The sequence below is a fragment of the Chenopodium album genome, chromosome 22, assembly GCF_948465745.1.
Source record: "Chenopodium album chromosome 22, dcCheAlbu1.1, whole genome shotgun sequence".
Classification (NCBI taxonomy): domain Eukaryota; kingdom Viridiplantae; phylum Streptophyta; class Magnoliopsida; order Caryophyllales; family Amaranthaceae; genus Chenopodium; species Chenopodium album.
The window spans coordinates 4707976-4731655 of NC_137855.1; the positions used below are offsets into that span (position 1 = coordinate 4707976).

The 23680-nt window shown below is 34.8% G+C and overlaps 2 protein-coding genes across 2 annotated transcripts; one reads left to right on the forward strand and one right to left on the reverse strand.

Moving 5' to 3' along the window:
* The first annotated feature begins 2377 nt into the window (after positions 1 to 2377).
* Positions 2378 to 7835, forward strand: LOC145603708 (E3 ubiquitin-protein ligase RGLG3-like). Its single transcript, XM_081659668.1, has 12 exons — positions 2378 to 2516; positions 3365 to 3447; positions 3940 to 4024; positions 4107 to 4247; positions 4353 to 4466; positions 5617 to 5714; positions 5811 to 5890; positions 5968 to 6073; positions 6812 to 6942; positions 7020 to 7173; positions 7257 to 7313; positions 7408 to 7835. Exons 2-12 carry the CDS (start codon positions 3367 to 3369, stop codon positions 7489 to 7491), a joined length of 1131 nt encoding a protein of 376 aa, XP_081515794.1. The 5' UTR covers positions 2378 to 2516; positions 3365 to 3366; the 3' UTR covers positions 7492 to 7835.
* A 418-nt stretch (positions 7836 to 8253) lies between these two features.
* On the reverse strand, positions 8254 to 23392 carry LOC145603584 (DNA polymerase delta catalytic subunit-like). Its single transcript, XM_081659512.1, has 30 exons — positions 23081 to 23392; positions 22876 to 22986; positions 21469 to 21575; positions 21161 to 21320; positions 20675 to 20870; positions 20359 to 20494; positions 20114 to 20251; positions 19405 to 19482; positions 19106 to 19197; positions 17994 to 18060; positions 17848 to 17919; positions 17307 to 17393; positions 16688 to 16807; positions 16507 to 16605; positions 16089 to 16196; positions 15668 to 15763; positions 15490 to 15555; positions 15324 to 15380; positions 15020 to 15107; positions 14079 to 14158; positions 13461 to 13574; positions 11923 to 12037; positions 11647 to 11819; positions 11438 to 11509; positions 10467 to 10541; positions 10296 to 10385; positions 10047 to 10207; positions 9304 to 9377; positions 9137 to 9224; positions 8254 to 8926 (listed from the first exon to the last, which is right to left on the reverse strand). The coding sequence occupies exons 1-30, from the start codon at positions 23325 to 23327 to the stop codon at positions 8839 to 8841; spliced, it is 3255 nt and encodes a 1084-aa protein (XP_081515638.1). The 5' UTR covers positions 23328 to 23392; the 3' UTR covers positions 8254 to 8838.
* Between the last annotated feature and the right edge of the window lie 288 nt (positions 23393 to 23680).

Sequence of the window (23680 nt, forward strand, 5' to 3'; positions counted from 1 at the left end):
CCTAAAAAAGGGCCCTAGTTGTCTAATATCTAAAATGCAGAAAAATGGCCACCATTAATATGTATGAATTGTATCTATTAACCTATTTAACTACATTAAGTTGCCTCTCTCCCACGTGACATACTAGCTCATGTCCTAAAAATAGTTTAATAGTATTAGTTGCACAGTTTATTAACTTGGAAATGATTGGTCCATATTTTAGATGGTGATGTTATTAATTAGTCTAATCAACAATTAGTGAGAAAAGTCGTTTTCTAATCCTTTTGCACAACAAATAAAGTCAGGAACACGTGAAGATCACAATTTTATGATCTCAAGCACAGGGTGCTTATATTAATCTGTCCCTCTGAAAGAAATAGGTCAAGTGTAAATGTTTATGGGTCTGGACCACACCTTGTATGAGTTATCAATATGCTTAAATAATAATTAGGGCTTCAAATGATTCAAGTCGAGCGAGTTTTGATCTATTCAAGCTAAGTTTTTACAAAAATATTAGGGTTCGAGCTATCTCAAGTTTCAATAAGCATATAAAAATCTTGTTCGAGTTTGACTCATTAAGAATTTGACTTGTTTGTATTTTGAGTTTAAACTCATTAAATAAACAAGCCCTATAATTTATCATTAAATCATGATTATTTCTTTTAAGTTTTAATGCATCCACTTTTAAATTAATTTCATAGAAGTTTTCATTCTTTCTATTGAAAAAGGTAAATCCGAGTTTTCATGCCTATAATTTTTTTAAATATGTATGAGTATGTAAAAGATATATAAATAAATTAAAGTAGCTTTTACTATAACTAGGGGAGCCTACGCGCGCGTTGCGCGCGACATAATAGATGTTTATGGTCGAATTGTAATAGCTTGTCATGACACCCAAAATCTATTGGCTATGCTTTTAAATGCATATACTAAGAAATAAATTATTAACAATTATCCTTGGGTAGGTACGGAAATGTAACACTTGAAAATATATAGATAAATGTGATGAATGTTGTATAGGTGTGAAACATTCTAAACTTTAGTTATACTACTTTAAAATAATGCCCACATAAAGCGACAACTTTTCATTGTCCATTAACTAATGCTGCCATGAAATCAAACCATAACCTCAAACTAATGTGATGATCGAATGTTGTATAGTTGTGCAACATTCTAAACTTTAGTTAAACTACTTTAAAATAACGCCCACATAAAGCAATAACTTTTCATTGTCCATTAACTAATGTTGTCATGAAATTAAACCATAACCTCAAACTTTATTTTTCCATCCTCCATTTATTGTAATTGATTAATGGGTCTTAAGTAAAATTACAAAATTACACATGGAGGTAAGAAGGTAAACAAATATTTTAAGGGGTATAAGGGTCCATGCACTATTCATAAGAGCAATCTTCTACTTTTTATAAGGTAGGGATACAGTACGATTTATATTTTTTGAGCTTAAACGAGATTTGACCAAGTTATAATCAAGCGTTAGCGTGAACAAATTTATAAATGAACTCAAGTAAGTTGTTCGTGAGCTAACAAAATTTTTGTCTTTCTAACAAATAAAATAAAAAAGTTGTTCGTGAGCATTATCGAGTCGAACATGATGTTATGTTCGAGCTTTGCTCATTTATTTGACGAACATACGTTTTTTTGTTCAAGTTGGTTTAATTTGTTACTTAGCAAACGAGTTTTGTGACTGATCAGTTTGTTCGCAAGTAATTCATGAGTGTATCAACTCATTTACACCCCTATGGATAATAAATGAAGTATTTGTTTGCCACTCATTTTAGGTTCGTTGTTCAGCGGTCCAAGATCGGATTATGGACTGAGTTGTAGGTTCGGCAAGAGGAATTGCACTGGACTAAAGGTCTAACATGGAGAGCTAATTAAGTTTAAGATCCAAAAAAAATCAAACCAATTGTGCTAGGAGCCTAGGACAAGACTGGTCTGGACTGATGATTTTAGAAATTAAAAAAATAAATACAAGGAAAAAATTGTTTGATACTCCCTTTGTTTTTATGCTAGTACAATAGTTTAACCAATAATATCTTTAATTACTTTTCATCAATTAAGGGCATGTTCACATTTATTGAAATGAGCTGAGCTAAACTGAACTAAACTGATTGGAGCCGAATTGAACTGAATGGAGCTTAAATGAATATTTTATGAGAGAAGGAAATTAGAAACTGAACTAAACTGACTAGAGTTGAAGTGAACTGAAGTGAACTGAAATTAAGCTGAAGTGAACAGGCCCTAAGTTACCCGTACACATTTGACATGTTTGGCCTTGGGTGATAGTTTCACAACAAAAAAAAGTATTTTACCTTTTTTTTTTCCCCGAAAGGAATACGATACGTTACTAAATTTGTGGCTTATTGGCGTGTACGCTATGCTAGGGTATGATTCTTGTACTAATCTTTACCATCAAAATTAAAATTAAATTTGTGGTAAATTAGAAAAGTCTGCAGCTTCATGTGATTATTTGCACTCTCAACTATCTCTTCTTCATTATCTTGTTTAACTTCAAGGTACTGCTTTTCTATTTTCTTTCTGCAATTATTGATTGATACTGTATATTTTCTTGTTCAAATGACCCCTTTTTTTTCCCTGTTAATTTATTTCACCTTAAAAAAAGTTGTAGTTGATATAACCCACTAGTTGTATGAATCAATTATATTCTGGGTATATGAAAAGTTGTTATTTTGGAGTACCCAATTCAATTTTTGCTGTAGTTGGTTACTTAATTATATGGACGATTGCCCTTTCTCTACTAATTTTACTATTAATTGTTGGTTTTATCTTAATAATCGTGGAATGTTTCCCACTTAAATTAGTTTGTATCAGTGATTTGTTAATGGGTATGTGAAAAATTCTTGCTTTTTAGTTAAAATTGATTCTTCGACACAGTCTCTAAATGAATTTTAGCATCAATTGGTAATTTGTTGGGTAAATAGGTTTTGCTTTATACCAATAATTTTAAATGTTTTTGTATGAAAAAACCTATACTGCTGTTAAAAGATTGTTTCTTTGATAAAATTGATACACAAATCAGTGTTTTTTTTCCACCAAAAAAACTTGTGATTTTTTAACATAAACTGGTAGTTTGTTTAAGTATAAGAAAAGAAAAAAAAAAAAAAAATTAAGCTTGGATTTTGATACACTTACTAAGTGAACTTTAGCACCAATTGGTAATTTGTTGGGTAAATGGGTTTGGCTAGAATTGGGGGTTTGGGGCGATCACCGGGAAGATAATTTGTTTTTCTAGTTGATCAGTAACCATGAATTCATAAATGAGCTCCTACTTAATGGGAAATCAGGTATCTGTTATCCAAGACAGTGAGGATACATTTTCCAATTTAGTTTCCTTCTTATGCAGGAATGTCTATATCCTTCACTCACTGCCGCAAAGGCAAGGAACTGCCTACGTTTATAGCTGACCACTTCAACTCTCTCGATGAGGTTTATATTGTTTTTCTTTGATAATTCCTCGTACTTGTGCTTCTTCATATATAAATTTTTGTGTCTTGCATAGCATGTTCACCATATTCTTGAAGGTTAAATGCCTTCTATTAAGAAATAACGTGCTTCCTCTGTCTTATTTTAGTTGACACATTCATTTAAACACATTTGTCAATGCATAAATTCAAATTCAAATATCTCTGATTATAAATATCCAAAAAAAAAAAAACATTGGTATTTAGAAAATAAACGTTGAGAGGAATCTAACGAGACCCCACATGATTTTTTTTCTTAGTAATAAATCGCAAAAGTAAGTCAAGTAACTTATGTGAATAATGCCCAAAGTCAAAAGTGTCAACAGAAATGGAGGATGTATAATCATAGCGTTGCTAGTAACGTTAACTTATGGTTCCTCTTCTAATTTATTTTCTAACATGTCTTATATAGTATATACTTCTAGAATGAAATGAGATGTCATGGTCTGATTTCCAGGTCACGACGGCTCTGAGAGAAGCTGGCCTCGAGTCATCGAATTTGATACTTGGTATTGATTTCACAAAGAGCAACGAATGGTCAGGTGATTGTCTTATTTAGCAGGATGCTTTAATAAATTACTATTTTATGTACTGCTAAATGACATTAATCTTGAGTGATTCAAGGAAAATATTCATTCAACCGAAGAAGCCTTCACGCAGTCGGTCGTGATCCAAATCCCTATGAGAAAGCTATTTCTGTAATTGGCAGAACTTTGTCTCCTTTTGACGATGACAACTTGATACCTTGTTTTGGATTTGGTGACGGTTAGTTTTCATCAGAGTTGCTATATTGGTTCTTCTATCTTTTTATTATATTTTTATATTTGATTGCTAACTGCTGCTTTTTTACTAAATTCTTGGTATTTTCAGCAACAACCCGCGACAGAAGTGTTTTTAGCTTCTATCCTAATCATCGTCCTTGCAAGGGTTTTGAGGAGGTGCTTGCACGATACAAAGAGATTGTTCCCTACATCAGGTTATCAGGTTTGTCATAATCTTAATTTATTCCCATTGTTACCTAATGGTATGATAAACATGAGACCTGAATTATTTGAAAATAAAACACTTATTTTCCTTGCTGACCAAGTTCTCATTGTGCCCCTTTGTCTGATCAGCCTTCTAGAATTGTATCCACAGCAAAGCCGATTTGAATTATAATTTTTTGTTTAAAGTTGAAGTTGAAAAGATCTTTCCACTGTCAACCTCTTCCTCTAGCCAGGCTGGCTGTTGAACAATAAAGAATATGTGGTGTTTCCTCCCTCCTGTCCCATGCTCTCCAGAAAACCCCTCTAAATTAAGCTATTGTGAGCAAGGAAACAATTCAGTGAGAATGGCAGTGTAGGGTATGAAAATTTTGAGGAGTCATAGGTTTTGTCTTTCTAAGAATAATTGTTTGAGTTGGTCTCCTACTCCAAACGATTTCCAGCTATGATGTAGGAAGAGAAGAGAGGGATCTTAGGGTGTCTTAAATATTTATCTAGCATAGCTGCATAAGTTCTCCAACATAGCCAGCCTAGACCACATTTGACTTGTTAACATAGAATACTAAATAATTAATATCGTGTAGGGTGAAAATGGAGGAGGTTATACATCAAGTGAGAGGATGAAATAAATGCTATTAAGCAGAGTTAAGTAGAGCGATGTTATTCACCTTTAAAAAATAAGTTTTAGGTCTTACTTACAAGTTCTGGTAAAGGTTAGTAAGCTCAATTCACACTCTAAAATTGGATTTAATATGTTCAGAGAAGGAACTAATAAGTTATATGAGTTTAGACTAGGCCTATAGATTCAGAGAAATTCAGTTCGCATTCAGATTAGTCAAAGGTGTACTGTATTCTATTTATAGGACAGAGAGTAAGGAAAACAACATGCTTCCAACTCTTACACTTTTGGCAGTCTCACTCATATACCATCTTATGTAACTTGTCTTAGGACTGTGGTTTGCATTTTGACACGTTAGAAATGTATAGCAGTTAGTTCCCCGCTGCATGTTACTTCCAGAGTGAAGCTTTCTGTAAAGTCCATTGCATCTATCTACTCTTGAACTTTATTTCTTAGGCTCTTGAAACGTGCGAGTACTGGATGATATTTGGACTATGAGCTTATTTCTCATGCCAATCCATTTGCTTTGCAGGACCTACCTCATTTTCCCCTATCGTAGATGTGGCGATTGACATAGTAAAAAGCAGCAATATGCAATATCATGTCCTGGTGATCATTGCAGATGGGCAGGTCTTTACAATACTTGTCATTCTTGAATAAGTAACTTTGAGAACCAGTTTGCCATCCTCTCTTTTTTTTCTTGAATATTTATCATCATGCACATAGGTAACCAGTACTCCGGATTCACAACCTGGAAAACTTAGTCCCCAAGAACAAGCAACAGTCAATTCTATTGTTGCTGCCAGGTAAAAATCTGACGTCTTCCCACCACCACCGAATCTATAACTATTACATTGTAACTGTTCTGTTGGCATCATGTCAGCAACTATCCACTTTCCATTGTTCTGGTTGGTGTTGGTGATGGACCCTGGGATGCCATGCAAAAGTTTGATGATAATATTCCTCATCGGGCATTTGACAATTTTCAGGTATCCAAATGCTGCATTTCTATGCAGTTTTTATTTTTTTTTATTTTTTTTAAAATATTTTTTTTAAAAAACTGCTTCTTTCTCGGATAAACTGAAGACCAATTTAGGCTTCCTTGACAAACTGGCTATGGGTTGTTTCAGACTTTTAAAACTCTCCTCTGTCCCTTTTTTTGGGAGCTTGTTTGCGTGTGTGTGTGTGTGTGTGTGTGTGTGTGTGGGGCGAACCTTTGCCTTGTTTGATTTATATATCTGATATGCCGTTAAATTAATGGTTGATATATGGCCAGCAACAATAATTTAAGTATGCTTAACTGTAGAAGCACTATACACCTAGTATTGTAATAGTGGTTGATTTATATATTTGGTTTTTGTATGTTTCAAAATATATATATATATATATATATATATATATATATATATATATATATATATATATATATATATATATATATATATATATATATATATATATATGGTTTTTGTATACTAGTCATAATTTGACCCTTGTTACCTGCCTGTCATTCGTTTTGATGGAAAGGATGTATGTGCTTGCCTTAGTCGTATAAAGAAAGAATGGGATGGAACTAGGTGTGTTGCATCATGTGATGGAGCTTCTTTGTCATTGTATTAACTATTAACTTTGGGGGAGGATGATCATTGATTCATTTGGGAAATAAAACACTGCAATTCATTGATTGCCAGAACCTCCCCTAACAGCTGATACTTTTTGTTATGTAGTTCGTGAATTTCACTAAGATAATGTCGGAGAAGAAGGATATGTCAAAGAAAGAAGCAGCATTTGCTCTTGCTGCATTAATGGAAGTCCCATTTCAGTACAGAGCCATCCAACAGCTTGAATTTAACAAGAGGTATGGCTTGAATTTATATTCTTAATATTTGGTAACAACTTTATAAACATGCCCCAAATCCGAAATTTTGTTTGTAGTAAACATGTGAATGATGGTCCTCGAAGTAAGCCGCTTCCTCCTCCACGTGAAGTGATAGATCATGATAATTCGGTCAGACAGGCTGCTCACACTTCTTCCTCTTACACTTCTTCCTCTGCAGAACCAGTGGATTTTGATATTCCTTTGGAACAGGTAGTGTTCTCATAGATCTTCATAACAGTTTATATGTTTCCTGATTTATGCGAAGTTTACTCATACCTGATTTTTCCTCTTAGTGCTGTCCAATTTGCTTGACAAATCCGAGAAACATGGCGTTTGGATGTGGTCATTTGGTATGCTCTTCCTTGTTCCTCATTGATAGCATTTTTATTCCCCCTTTATTCTTGCTTGGAAGTATCACTGACTTAATTTTATCACTATTTCAAGACATGCAAGGATTGTGGTGAAGCACTTCCGACATGTCCACTGTGTAGGCAGCTCATCACAACTCGCGTGAGACTGTATAGTTGAAAATATTCATCGTGATGTAGCAGAATCCATCACAATGATAATGTGAAGCGTAGTATGGTTTGAATCTGTAATATTTGTCGTATTTGTAGTAATTGGAAGTTATGTTATTTGTTGTGATCATTGAAATTCTTGGTATGTTAATACTAGACATTTTAAGAGCAACTCTAATGGTAAGCTAATTAACAAATTAGCTTGTTATGCCACATAAGATTATAAGCTAATCTCTTTTGTAGCTAATTTGTGCTCCAATGGTTAGCTAGTAGCATGTGATTTATAGTGCCTCAATTTGTTAATTAGCTTTTTACATTTAATTTTATTAATGCATTAACCTATTTTTTTGGCAAGTTTATTTCTTAAGCAAATTAGCTTAGCTAAGCTAATTTGCTTGACCAAGCTAATTTCATTTTTTAGCTCCAATGGTTAAGCTAATAGATAGGGAATTTTATAAATTGCAAGCAAGTCCCTAGCTACAACCATTGGAGTTGCAATTTGTAATACTGTGAGCATTATGCAGCTTATAATGATTCCCAAAGATATATATCATACTATGTGTCGTTCAAAATTAAATTTCTCTCCAAACAGCTTTGAATGGTACTCGTGTTTCGTGTATGATGCTAAAAATGTACTATTCCGAAACTTGAATATCTTGGCTCACTTACACCCGACAAACCATAATAATACTAACTTAAAAACATGGAACATTTTACTTTACACTGAAAACAGCTAGCCTTACACAGATTGCAATACGACACATGGCCTGGACTTCAGAGTACTTCATTTCATTAACTGCCCTTACACACTTTTTTTGAAGGCAACTGCCCTTGTACACTTAGTTACAGTGCTACACAACTCTAATGATCCAAAATAAAGATACATCATGTACAAAAGAAAACAGCAGTTTCCTTGAAGCATTATACTAATTCTATGGTGGTCAGTACGGGAACCATACACTAAACATCAAACTTAAAATCTGTCCAACTCCGGAAAAAACCCTACTGCTATTTGATGTTACATCATAAGGTATCTCACCCCTTTTGTAAGACTGGCATAATGCTGAAGCAAGTAGACTCCTTTTGTCCTTTCCTCTTGTAGATCCTAAGGCTGAACAGGAACTGCAGGATACCAAAAGAGGAGCTTGAGATATTCTCAAGGGCCATAGAACTTTAAGTCGTACATGAGCGACCATTGAGATATTCAGCATTCTGAACAATTTGATCAATTTCCACTCGTTGCAAAGCAATCTTCATCTGAACTGCTCCAACAAATAATTGTCGTGTTCTTCCAGTATACAGCCATAAACACAATACATTCACGAAAGGTAACTGTACAGTGTAGCAATACTCTCATTCAGAAGCTCCACCTATCTAGCTGAAGCTTGGCTTCACCCATATCTTTTTGCGCTTTCTTTCTTCGATAAAATATCGGGCAATCACGACTGAAGGAAAAGGAAAAGACAATATGAGGGATGCTATAATATCTACAAGTCAGTCAAGAGAAGCATCAGAGCAACATGACAATGATAACTTGAAAAGGAACCATGTACATCAGGTTAGTGTTTCACAAGTGATTAGCTTCAAAGATCGGAACAACCAAGTGGTTGGGGGGGGGGGGGGGGGCGGCATTGGGGGGTGTGTGGAGGACAGACCTTGTACAAAGCACATCCTGGTGAAGGGAACCCTGGCACTCCTGGCATTGTGTCCATAGCTTCCCAAAAAGTGTTTCAAAATCGGACACTGCAAGGAAACAACATTTTCTGACAGTAAGCACCATAAAGTTAAAACAACATGAGGATATATGAGATATATTACATACCATTAGCTACAGTCTTGCAATAAAGTTCAGCTTCTCTTCCCTTGCAATGTGAGCAAAGGGTTTTGTTGGAGCCACTAGTTCAACATCAAAGTAAATATGTCAATTAAGGAATCAATATAAAGTTGCTCACACACACACACCAAAAAGAGAGGGGGGGGGGGGGGGGGGGAGAGAAAGGAAGAGTGCATAGTCATAAACTGAAGTCAAGGGTCAAATTTTGGAATACGATGTGTGATGGGCTAAAACAATTTTTTTTTTTTTGAAGGAATGGGCTAAAACAATTTACAAAATACAAATTTGACGATCATGCAATATGGCATAGCCAAGCCAATTAGGGGGAAAAAAAATAGAGTTGAAGCTATAGTAAGCATGTTTGCACTAGCAATTATCTGCCAACACAGAAGACTACCACTAAAATTTTCCTGGACTCACTGCTCATCTTTCAGACTAATTGGACGAACTGAGATTCCAGTCAGTACCAAGTATCCTAATGCCTCCCTTCAGCCAGACTGAAAATAAATCACTGTACAATAAAATTCACCAATAAACATCACCGCCACACAATACATTTGATGCACTTAGCTCCACATAGTCCATACTATCCTGCCCAGCATCTGACCCACATCACATCAAATACAGAGAATCCTTCTTTTCCACCCATGGGAGTGAGGGAGGTCACACAGAAGACATTTTAAACTAAGTCGGATTTTAAAAAAAAAAACCTTGATGTGGCAAAACACTACCTAATCACTGCTTTGCAGCCAATGCACGTGAGTTGTTTCTTGGCAAATTTCATGATGCCACTGTTTGAAGGAGTAGATATGGAAATAGATCTAGTGTGACTTCCATGAAGCAACTCTCTGCTTGCGTTTTTCAAAATTGGTTCAAAGATCCTCAATATGGGCTACAAAATTAACAAATCCATAAGACGCAAGTTCATGAAAGATATAAGATTTGACAGTAAAAAAGAATCAAGCTAAAGCTTAACTTACTTTGGTAATTTGATTTTCAAGGTAATATTGAGGGTCTATTGGTATATTATTTTCCAGCACATAAATTGGATCCTCTGATTTTTCATATGCCTGAAAATAATATTCATCAATTTGAATACCTGAAATTTAGAGCCTTCAATCTACATAAACAACAGAGGAGCAATCAATTACCTTGGCACCTTTGGCAGCTTTTACTATGACATAAGGTACTCTATCACCAACATTAGGAGCAGTGGCAGCATCTCGCTGTCAAATTTAAGAGGAAAAGAGATTAGATATTTCAAATATATAATTTTGGAAGTCCAATCCTAAAAAGATGATCCATCTCAGCTGACTTATATCCGCATTCAGAAGAAATGAACATGACTGATAAAATGTCAATGATTCAGAAAAGTGTATGTGTTTCAAACTTTCAAATAGAAGGCACTCAATAAGAGTATAAGCTTAGCAAAAGATTAACATTGACAAATGGTAATGTGATGTACAGACTGAACCACTGAACTCTCATATATTCCCTAGCTGCTAAATCTCAATCTGATTTCCATTTATAAAGTCAACCAAAACACAGAAAAATTGATCTTGTTCAGTTGTTCTAGACAATGAAGGGTAAAATAATTAACGTGACATCATCTCACTTCAAAATCTATGTATATGATATTTTAATACTTCCTCTGTTAAACTTAAATTAGAAAGATACGTGCTTCTAATAAGAGTATACCAAGATGGAAAGATTTAAAATTAAGTGAATTACGAGGCAGGCTTGTCATCTATAAAAAGAGGGGAAGATGTAAGGTGATATTCATGATAAATGGTCAAAACATGAAATAAGGAATTAGATGCCCTAATGACGAGGTGGAAGAAATTAGAATGGGAAATAAGAAGGCCTATGGGATGGACTTGAATACATACACTTTCCAGAACCTCCTCCTATCAATATCGGTCACACGAAAGAGTTCATTTTACTTGATATTTATATATCTCAAATTCTCAACAGCCATGGGAGGACCCAAACCGGATCATTTTGCTGTCAACAGTTATCATTAGCTACTATCAATGTAAGAGATAACTTGCAAGAATGCTAAGTCACTAAACTCTATGGCACCCCCGAAGACAATATCATGATATTATAAAAGATTACACACCTTGCGCATACGTTCAGCAAGTTCAACATGAGCTGCTTTTACTTCATAATTTTCTCCTGTTTTTGTCAGACCCTATAAGAAACAGATATTAGCTTCAGCAGACAGAAAGATTATGAAAACTTTTAGAAAATACTAAAATTACAAAAATAGAGTAGGCAAGCTTCATGGAAAATATCATAGCATATTACAGTTGAATAATACTTTCCCACCTTTGTAATGACCAATAATGACAGATCTAGACGATTCATTAAAAGATCTGAGATGGTATTCTTCACGAACTGGACAGCTCCGGGGACATCTCTATCAATAAGTATCTTATGCAGGCATTCATTAACCAAGTTTTTAACCAGCAAGCAATTGTCTCTCCTGACTGTTTCAATACCTGTCAATGACAATAGATAAATGGGGCAACAAGAAATTCAGCTAAGTTGCAACCACATGTAGAAAACTTCAAGAAAGACTAAATAAGAAATCCCAGATTTCACCTTTAGTATCCATCTTATCATATTTGTCAGGTTTTGTCCAGTAAAGGCCAGCATACCTCTTCTTGCTAATCAGCAGATATGGAAAATAAACCTTCTCAAACTCTAGTTTGATGGGCTGCAAATGACATACACAAAAGTTTCTAAGAACAAACAGCAATACAAGAGAGACATCAGAAAGAAATTACAGTAATGAGGTATTTTTGTAGCATAGTATTCAACGTACTCAGCTTTCAACAAACCACGGAAAATATGAAGTTTTAACTTTATCAATCCATTTTATTTTAATAGTTGAACACATCACTAAAATGAGAGTATTGGCTTATAATCTGGATCATCAGTGATATTCGATAAAATTGTTTCAGTCCCATCAACTTTGACAAGTTTGGTTCATTGGTTTGCTTGTGCCTTTAAGGCTGCTAAAAAGGAATAGAAAATTTTAGCCGCTTTTGATGAATAGAATAAGTGATGCTAAGAAAAAAAAATATAAGAAAACAGAAAGAAAAGTACAACTAGACTAAACTTTATAAACAGATATGCCTCACACTTGCAGCAATTTCTCTAGTCGATCAATGCCTCTACCAGAAAGCAAGTGAGAAGTTGGCTTTGTAACTTTCTTTGCAAGAGAAGTGGGTCCTGGAGATGCTTCCAATTGATAAAAAATTCTCAATATTTTTTTCCTATAATTGTTTTAGGGTAGAGATAGGATAAAGGAGAGCCCTGTAGGAAATTAAAAAAGATAAAGCCTCTAAAAATTAGATATTAACGGATTTTTTTTCCCAGTTTCGTTATACATAGCCCTGCATTAAATAAATTTCCTAAAATGTTATTAATTTATAAGTTCATGAAAATATCACGCATTGATCAATGTTATTTATGTTATAATTGATGTTTCTACTTTTAGCAAATTTCTAGCATTGTACACCAAGTGAGCAAACGTAAAAGTGAAAGTTCCATAGTGTCAAGTCTCTTTTTGCAGGGAAACCTGTCAATAAGCATGTAGTTTATTCAATCAGGACCAAGATTGTGTGAATGAAGGGGCTTATCAATTCCAAAACCAAGGAACTTGCCTACCACAATACAGAATCACAAATGTGAGTGTTCAAAAATAATCAAGTACATATACGAATTAAATACCACTTTAGTTTTGAGAGTCAAAATTATAACTCTGCCTCTGAGCCCAAATATCTTCTTGTAAGCTTTTGGCATGGATATCAAGAAAGTGATTAAATTTGGATTCAAATCATGCAGATGGATGGAGAAAAAGCAGTTAAAAACTGTTTGAACTGTGAGAGAAAATTATGTTGGTGTGATGGAGAGAAAAGATTATAAGTGAAATTTGGGCTCATTTATTTCCTTTTTTTCAAAAAAGGAAAATTAAGGTCACTAGAAGATATTTTGAGGACATCCCAATAATGAAGACAGATCTTTGGGGACAGGGGAGATAGGGAGTGCAATATGTAAATTATCATGATTTCCAAATTTCAAAAAATATAAAGGAACTGCCCTTGACACTATACATGGAAATATATTAATAATACCTTTGTGAAAGTGCCACTTATATAGTCAGCAGCTTCCCTTCCTAATTTCATTGCTTCTTCAACAGTAGAAGCACCAAATTGTACCATAACTGAATCTGTGTCTCCATAGATAATCTGAGTTGACAAGATGCAACTATATAAGATTGCATAATAGAAAGAGAAAGAAGTCAAATGAACAATTACAAGCTCAAAAAAAATTGTTCATCACGAGAAAAAACATTTTATTGAACACATAACCCGAAATTTCAACCAAAAAAAATGTACCATAATCTGTGATATTCAGAAAATAATTAATTCCCTTACTTCGAGATATAGGGTGTTTAAGGTTTTAGTCTGTTACATGAACATGGGTACGAGTATCTGATATGGGTATGGACTATACAGCTGAGTGTCCGATAAGTCACTTTCAAAATCTTAGGACAAGGGGACACCGTCATAACTTTGGATTAGAGGGTAAGTAAATGCTAAATAATGTCAAAATATTATAACTTAACATGAACCTAAGCCTCTTCACTAAACATGGTGACCATACAGATGTATATATACCTCACATATTTTACTCCTATGATAGTGTTTACAAAAAATGACTACAAGAAGAGCTGTAATTAGACTGATTACCTCAGCATTATGCTCATAACCTCCAACAACAGTAAATTTGTCTTCCACAAGCTTTTTTGTATGTTCAATCATTTGGCGACCTATATGATGGAAGAAACCTCATAAAGCACAGATAAGCGAAAAATGATCTCCTATACAGTACATATTGAAAAGAAGGAAATCAACAGAAACACAACCAAATGCCTAATTTGAAAATATAATCCAGAAAAATAATAGTTCCATAAGCATTATGGCTCTGCACCATAGCCCTATGTCTTTTGAGTCCCATAGACAGGCAACACTTGGGTCCTGTCACCAATATTTTATAGCTTTAACATCTTGGAATAAAGTCAAAGCAGAAGCAAGCATAAAGCCAAAAAAAAAAAGGAAAAAAAAAAGAGTCAAGGAGAGAGTTCTAATAAATATTGGAAATGGATTTTATTAGCATGGAAGCCAACAAAAACACCATCCCAACCATTGGTACATTCTCAAAGTAGCTAAAAGATTTGTTACTGGGCATGTTGCTCAGGTTCTACTACAAAATTAAATATTGACCTATTGTCCTCCAATAGTCCCATTTGTGGTTGTGGGGTACCATAAGTGCATGCATATCCAAATTCCAATAGCATCCAATTGAAACCAAACTCTATGCAATTAAAAGGGTAAGGCACAAGACTGAGTATATTTCTAAACATTCCACACCATTCTTAGGTTGCCCCCTTAAAGAAGTTCAACCACTCCATACCATGCTTAGGTTGCCCCCTAAAAAAAGCACTTGGGACACAATATGGTATGCTATTACATCCAAGAAAAATTATACAAAACCATCTTCACCACTTCCCCTTAAAAGTCGTAATTCTAAGCATTTCTCTGATCCTGCACTTCCATTTCTCATCTGATAATCTAAATGAGACATTGCAAGAAAATGGTAAACATAAGTTCATGCATAAATAATTTATTACCATAGCTTGTGACACTCGAAGAAATCTCTAAACATGGTAACTGGCCAACAGAGGCTCCTGTAAACCCATAAACTGAATTTGCGCTTATCTGAAAGAGAGAAGGAAAAAAAAAAAAAAAAAAAAATAACCTTAAAATGACCAATACTAAGAGCCATAAATTCTTAATCAAGATAAAGGACTGAAACTGTGAAAGACATTTTTCAAAAATTATACTAGTAAAATTTTTTTAATACATAAACAACGAGCAGCAGTTCACAGCAGCTAATCCTAAACAGCATAGATTTTGTTAGAAGGAAAAGCAAACCTTCAAAGCCAGCTGACGACCATCTAGGACAGCCTTCACCAGAGGATCTTTAGCTTCCTGTGGGTGAACAACATGATCATTAGTGAATAAAAAGAATATTGCATAAGCATTTAACAGGGAAAAGAAACAAACAGAGAATTTAATCAAGTTTAGAGAAGAGGAACACCTTCAAATCTGCTTTAGCCCTTTTCCGAGCAGTTATGAGCTCTTCAAGAATTTCTGGAAGTATTCCCTAATGTAATGAATATATATCAGATTTTTATAATCCCTATAATTTGAAGTATTTCAGGTCAAGACTTAAAACACACCCAAAGACATTAAACGCATAAGGAAAACAAGATTACCTTCTGAAGTTCTGGCTTGACAAAGGTTTCGCCAGAAGGAGTTTTGTTCACACATTCTGGAGGTATGTTGAGTTTACGAATGTCTTCTGGTGTAACCTTAACAATCAAAAGTATAGAAATCAAGTTCAAGAAGCAAGTTGAATTCTATCTACTACGACTTAATTTTTTTATTTTAAAAACAAATTGAAGATATATGGGTGTAAGGAAAAGGTGGAGGGTGTCTTCAAAAAAAAAATGATAATGTCTTCAAAAAAAAAAAGGAAAAGGTGGAGGGGGTATTAAAATAAGGTAGATAAGGTACAGATATTGTGCGGTAAGAGAGGTAAGATAGTAAAGGGTAAATTAGAAGTAGGACCTCTACAAAAATGATATATATGATGACAAGATCTATGATGCCTGATTCTCAACTAATCAAATTTACCAGTGTACAATAGCACAAATTATACGCCATCATAATAGATGGATATAGTGAAGCAAAATCCAATGTTGCAATCGGCTTCTCATAAAACCCTGCTCTGGCCTCTAGCACCTGCATCACATAGAACAAAAGAAAAAGGAATATTTCAAGACTAACAGTTAAAAGAAAATTTGTTGACAAGATTATAGCTGACAAGAAAAAAAAATTTATTCAAAAACTACGCATTCTGACAAAATTTGTGATGTTCCTGAAATTCACCCAAATTCCATTGTCAAATTCAAAGGTGCAAAAAAGATACTTGTCAATTTGTTGTTGATCCATATAAAGAACTTATCTTAAATGTATGAATAGCCTATCCAATCAGATCAGAGAGCATTCATATAATCACATGGATCAAACAAGCTTACAAAGAAAAACTTACAGTTGCACCTTCATAAGTTCCTTGCTCAGATCCGGCATGTTTGGCATTTGGTATAACAAGATTCTTCTGTTTTGCTTTCCTCAGAAGTTGAGAAAGAACCTGCAGTATAGTAAACCAAAGAATTAAACACTAGTATGAGATTGGACAAAATTATTTTGGCATATATCTATAAACATATAACCTTAATACTTTGTCCCCTGGAGAGGAGAAAAGATATAGGAACTCCTGTCACTCTGGCCATTTCAACATAATTGTAAATGAACATCAGCTTGTCCATCAATCGCTGAGGAAGGTATGCATCCTGAAAATCGTCAAAGACACCATATCTACCATTTTAATGAATGTGTTTCCAGTAACCTCTCATAATAACTATACTGACAAATAAAGAACTTGAGGACAGATTTGTGCACAAGGAGCGAGGAAAATTGAAAAACATCGTACAAATATATTAAATAGTTGAATATTGATAATGTGTTTGGGAATCAAACTTAGTTTTTAAGCCAGTTGTTGGAAACAAACCCATGGGGAAAAATTGAATAGTTTGAGCAAATCGTATTCTCAACTACTTAAAACCCTGTTTTCCCTATAAGAACAACCAAACAAGCGATTTCTGTAGATTTCTATAAATTTAATTTCTGCAGATTATTATAGTTATAATGCTTTAACATTTTATCATAGTACAGGCAGAACCCTAATTACAGGCAGAACCCTAATTCTAATAATTTCAAAGACACCTTATGCAAACAAACCTTCCCAACATAAGTCTGACTGCTTATATGAACACAGGCACAGAGGCGTACCTTTAAACAGTAAACAGCAAGACGCCTCCTAGTTTCTGCATTCCCATTTTGTAGGTCAGATATTATTGAATGGTGAACATCCTCTTTCTGCAAAGATAATGATGCCAAATGCATTATTTGAAAATACACAGTTGTAAAATGGAATAATTTTGCGATTCAACCAAGAAAGATCAATCCATAAATCAGAACAAGAAGTTCGAAGTTACCATATGCAATTTTTTTTAAATAGGGCAATTGCCAAATGTAGCCTTAGGGGGCTATGAATAAAAAGCTAAAAGTAGATACACTAAATAATTTATAACACCAAACTAATCGTAATAAATAAAAATTTACAACTAAATACCAGTTTTGGAGATAGTATACTTAATGCTCATCCATAGCGCTTAACTCATTTAAACACAATGCATCACTTAGTCCATAATCCCAGTAATTTAACACAATAACGTGGATATTGCTAATATAAATATGTGAGTTGTATAGCTTTTTATAAATAAATAAAAATAACATGAAAAAGAATTTATTTTATAAAAAAAACAATTACCTGCTCGCCAAGAAAATGTGCTGATACAGAATTTAAAGAATATGAACTTAATTTGTAGTCTCTTTGCATAGCCTGCAGCAGAAGATTTTACATGATTATACAACCAAAGCAAGTGTCAAGTTTAGCAGTAAAGGACAAAGCAATACCTGAAGCAAATCAAATTGTAGTCTCCCCTCAATCGCAACTTCCTTGCTTTCCCTTATTCCGTACTGCCTATAAAACAACAAAATGCCTATAGAGTCATATAATTCATTCAAATTTGAAGTCCTAAAAAAAGGCAAATAATCAGAATAAGAGCAGATGATATGCCACTTGGGCCACTCAATGATCCTTAAAGTCTCAAACTAACAAACTAAAGGTGCCTCAACAATGTCTTCACTGGCAAAAAAGCTAATTTAACTTATCACACACAGATTACATAGTCAGTATATCTTCCACTACTATAAGATATAGAATGAACAAACCAGACTCTTATTCTCCAGATCAATTTTTATTACCCCACTTACCCTGATATTAAATTATTCTTGCCATATTGTTTTTTATCCAGCTAGAGACCAAAGAAAACTTCTCCCAAGCCAAAGCTTACACCTATAATAGTTGCAACTCTTGTAAGATTTTTTCTGGCCTGCTTTAGTTTATTAAAAGGACGGAGATTGAAACATAGCTTTTAAATGACCAAGGCCCTAAAAAAGAGGAGGGGGGAAGAGGGCATTCAAGTGATTCACATGAGGATGGAGATCAAATTCTTTTAGCATCTACATTTTTTTCCTAACAATTATCCTGCAAATCTCTGTGCTTTTCAACGTTCAAAGTATAATGCAACGAGAAGCACAATTATGCACCAATGCCCCCTAAGTGATAATGAGACAAATGACAAGATGGTTAGCAAGTAAAGGCATCAAAGAGTTTAGAACATAATTACAACACAAACTTCAAGAGCTGTTTATACCCGGTGGTTTCAAATAGATAATATCCTGGGTACTATACCATAGTGGATGCGGAAAATAATTGTTAATTGCTGGAAACACACAGGTCACTAACTAATATGATCTCTGTAACCATGCACTTCTTAGAATCTTTGGTGAATGTAGGACACGCAAACAATATGGATGGAAGAAGTATTATAGAAAGATACGGAATACCTCAAAATAAATATTTGCCTTGAGAATCCAAAATGGAATAACATGCAAAATTGCAAACAATAAAACAGCAGGAATATTGCACAAAAATACATAAATTCTCAAAACAGAATATTCACCTTGAAGAAAATGTCGTATCTTTAACACGAACCCTGCTGCTCCTTATACGACCAAGGATAGGAAACTCAGCAATTCCCAGTGCAGTTGCTCTCTGTCATTAAACCAAGGTCATGCGTCTTAACAAAGGTCTTTAAAGTTTAAACAAACACAACCAGCTAGGTAATGAAAGAAAATTCCAAAGCTCTATGGCAATGCCTATGGCATCACATGCACACTGATGACATGTGTAGGTCCATCCATACATCCATCTGTCCGTCAATGTCACTAGAGAACTCGCAAAGACAGAGAAGCAATTTACCTGGATAAGATATGGTAAATCAAAATTGCAGATGTTGTATCCAATAATTATGTCAGGATCTACTTCTCGAATTAAATCCTGCAAATTGAGCATAGTAAACTGAAATCACGTAGCAAAAGAATTCGGGATGTAATCATATTGACACATGATGTCCATTTACATTGAAACAGAAGTATAATATAAGCCATCACTAATGCAACATTTATAAAGCACATAACTCTCGTAAAACACACTAATTGACTTTGTTCACTCCACTCTTTCTTCCAAATAACAATCAGTAAGGAAACACAAAGTAGAAAAGAATTTTAGCCTAATTCAAATCATATATACCTCACAATACCAACACAAACTAGCAAAATGCAATCCACATTTATGGTAATCCCAGTATTTACAGCTCATGTCACTCAGATCCTTCAAAAGTGTGAGACTTATTAGAGTACCTTGCAAGAATGTCACAAGCTTCCAGTGCCTTTCCATCACTCCTTAAGGCATTGTGCCCAAAGTATTCAAATTAAAAGAGGATCTTTTATACTTCCCACCATTATAGGGAAAAGGGGCAGGGATACTAATGTATTTAAAGATACAGAATTTCATCATTAATAGAGCTAGTAAGGTGATGTCCTATAATCAGGAAAACTATTCAGACAGATAACAAATAATGCAACCGCCAACTAATAAAGAACAATAAATTGTACTTAAACAGCTTTACCCTCCAAGCAAGCAATACTTCTTTCTCACTGTCAAAGGACATAACATCAACTCCAACAATAGGAGCACATGACTTAAGGGTCATGACATTTTGAACAAGTGGCTTATCTTCACCTTGTACTGTTACCAAATTTGCCACCTGACAATATAAGAAAAACTCCTGACTTAGGTTACCGAACGGACAAGGTCAAGCCACCAACTATAAGTGGTTCTAGAATAGGTTGGCAAGTGAATAATATGTTTCACCTGGATAACAGGATCATGAGTGGGCTCAGGAAAAAGACCTTTGCGGCCAGCACACTCAATGTCAAAACTGAGAATGCGAAATGGAGCCATCTTTGAGAATTCTCCTTCTGGTTCATGGCTAATCAAGTCCGAATATCTAATAGCACAGTCAAGGAAATCCATGATAAAAGAAAAGTAAATAAATCTGCCTTTAGTTCTCAGATTATGTCCCCCCATATCAAATGAGGAGAGTAATTGACGACTATAGTTCATAAAACACATTTATCATAAACCCACAACTCGACAAGTGGGAAAATATTATAAATAAAGAGGATACAAGCAATCAAATTCCAGCTGGCAAGAGGACAAGTTCTTGCCAGTCCCCCTATATTTTCCTACAGGAACCTCAATCCAGTTCCCACCAACAATATTACAATCAATCATGAAACGGAGAGCAAAGAGGACATTGCTTTCATATGTCATGAAACTCTTAGTTCCAAGGCCATCAATCTGTATGCCTCGATCAAGAATCCCTGGCATTTACAACACAACACAAATTAAGCTACACATGACCGTAATTCAATAAACTTGTAGAAGGAAACAAGCAAAAGAGTATTTGACACATCACTCCAGCAATAAGTCAAACCCTAATAAAATAGATTGTCAGACCACAACAAAAGAAATCATTTGCTCTGTCATAATTCATACACATGAATTATTATTGTTCTTTCCATTTTCCTTCAAGATCCCTTACATTTCTTTCCAGTCTTTTTCTTAGAAAGAGGGTAAGAGGATGAGAAAGGACAGCTGAAAAAAAAATTACCACGACAAGTAGCAACCATAGAAGGCAATGCAACCACTATTTTCAGAAAAGGGTGAGAGCTTTGCTGTTGATAGTACATTATGCTCCTTTTCTGCACTAACTGAATACGTCGAACAAATTGGGGAACCTTAGTGTTCCTATTTGCCTCCCTCATTCGCGCCTAAAACACAGAAAAATAGACATGTCAATTTAACCACCATGGTTGTATAGAGTCAATGGTTCCATATACCAGCCCACATGACTCCTAGGGGCATGATCTGTCGGCAGTGTTAAAATGAAAAGCCACTAATGAAGGCAAAACATAATACCTCCAGGATTTGATGAAAATGGGATATATCGTCTGGACCCATCCCTGGAGGGCAACTTATGTAAAAGTAAGGTTCAAATCCATGAACATTGCAGCAAACGCTGTGCCCTATTTGGTAAGTAAAAAATAACTTAAATTAGACTCACATAAATAATTTAACTGTCTGATATTAGACACCAAGAGTGCAAACATAATGATAAATCCCTCAGACCATAAAAGAGGAGGGGGGAGAGGGGGGGGTGGGGGGGTGGGGAGGTGTAGACTAAAGATATAATCTGGCTCAACAAAAAACATGATATATACAGACAAAATAATCCGGCTCCATCAAAAACAACAAAATATATAGATTGACAATATTATCTGCTCGTTGAGGAACTGAGGAACCATGTAGGAAACAGACAGCTCCACTATATTCTAAACTTGTTATTCTAACGGACATCTCCACTATTTTTCTATAACTTGTTATTCTGCAATATTTCCCACTTCGAGCATATCCAAATGATATGTGTGACAGCAATGAGCACATGATTTGTGCAGGGTATTTCACTTAAAAGCAATGTGAACGGCCATGTTTGTAAGAAGTGACCCAAAACTTAGCATTTACAGGAATGGAAAATTTCCGAACACATAACTCATAGAGCAAGTAATTTTCTCAACCAATTCCAGTTGAAATACAACAAGAAGCAGCAAGCTTACAGATAAGTAGAAAACCATTTGGGGAGCTTTCATACATTGAAATAGAGCATGTTATCAAATCATATTTTGTTTTCTTCATCAAGTATAGTATAACTTCCCATAGCATACTACCATTTAAAAGCCACTTCAAAAGAAAAAGGAGGATATCTTTACAAGCCCTTGGGACCCAAAGTGGGAACACATGACCATAAAAATTCAACAGCAAACTAAAAACGAACACAGCTCAGCAACTCAAACATTCATTTTCTTATAAGGTTGAAATTTAGATCTTAACTTCCAATTTTATTTCATTTTCTCCTCCCAGTCACTTCACATGGATTCTTCATTTCTCTTAAAGCACCCTTATTTCGATTGTTTGGAGGGCACTTGCAAAGCCACTGAATCCTAGCATGACAACTGGCCATAAAGATTCAAACTTTGGAAAGGGTGAGTCCAACACAAAAGACTGTACCCTACCCGGACACTAGAACTAAGTTTGGAGTATGTAATTAGGAAAAAAATTGCCAAAAAATATAGCACTTCCAATTGTATCTTCTAATATGATGTACCAATTTTACCAGTGTACACCATCAAGCAAACCAAAGAAATGCATGTTCATTGTTCGGCAAAAAGATTTTCTTTTAACAAAATTTCACTCTTTTAACAGCATATTTGCAATCAGAAAAACAAAAGGGTGAAAATGAGAGAGAAGAGAGAGAGAATAAAGCTTAACCTTCACGAGTAACCCCAAAAATCCGAATAATCGCAGCAGAACCACTCCGATTAGACAAAAACTCCTTATGACATTCTCCAATCACATAATCAATCTCCAATTGCTGAAAAACTACAAAACAACAAACCCTAAAAATCAATTTCCACCCCCAAAATCACAAAAACCCTCCCCTAAACCCTAAAATTCCATCAAATTAAAAACTTACCAACACTCTGAGACTGTGATTTGTACGATTGAGAAAGCTCAGGTCGAGCCCACTTAGAAAGACGAGCAAGCTTAGCAGAACGCTCATCAATGTCGCGAAGAATTTGGGAGTCTTCATCGATGAAGTCGTCTTGTAAGTAGAAATCTTCATCGAAGTCGTCTTCTTCCGTCGTAGCAAGGTGCTTTGGCGGCGCCGGTGACGGTTGTTGCAGCGGCGCTTGGCGTTTCCGGGAATTCCCGCCGTTCATCGCTGCAACTGTAGGTTGAGAGGTTACGAGAGATTAAAGATTTTCCCGCCAATTTTAATAGTTTTAAGCGCCGAAGCTTTGTTTTTGTAAGTTGGGCTTCTGCATATATAGTTATATACTGGCAAGACGGTCATGAACCCTCTTCATTTATCATTCGGTTTGTCGTGTTTTATTCAACTTATTTTGACAATTTGACTTATATTGTACAAATGATATAAATAGTAATAGTATCTTAAATACTCTAACTTTAAATATGTTTTTGGAATACAACTTTTATTTCCTATTTTATTCTTGTGCAATCTATCATGACATTTTGAAAATTAATTCTATATTAGGCGTGGCTGGACTTGATT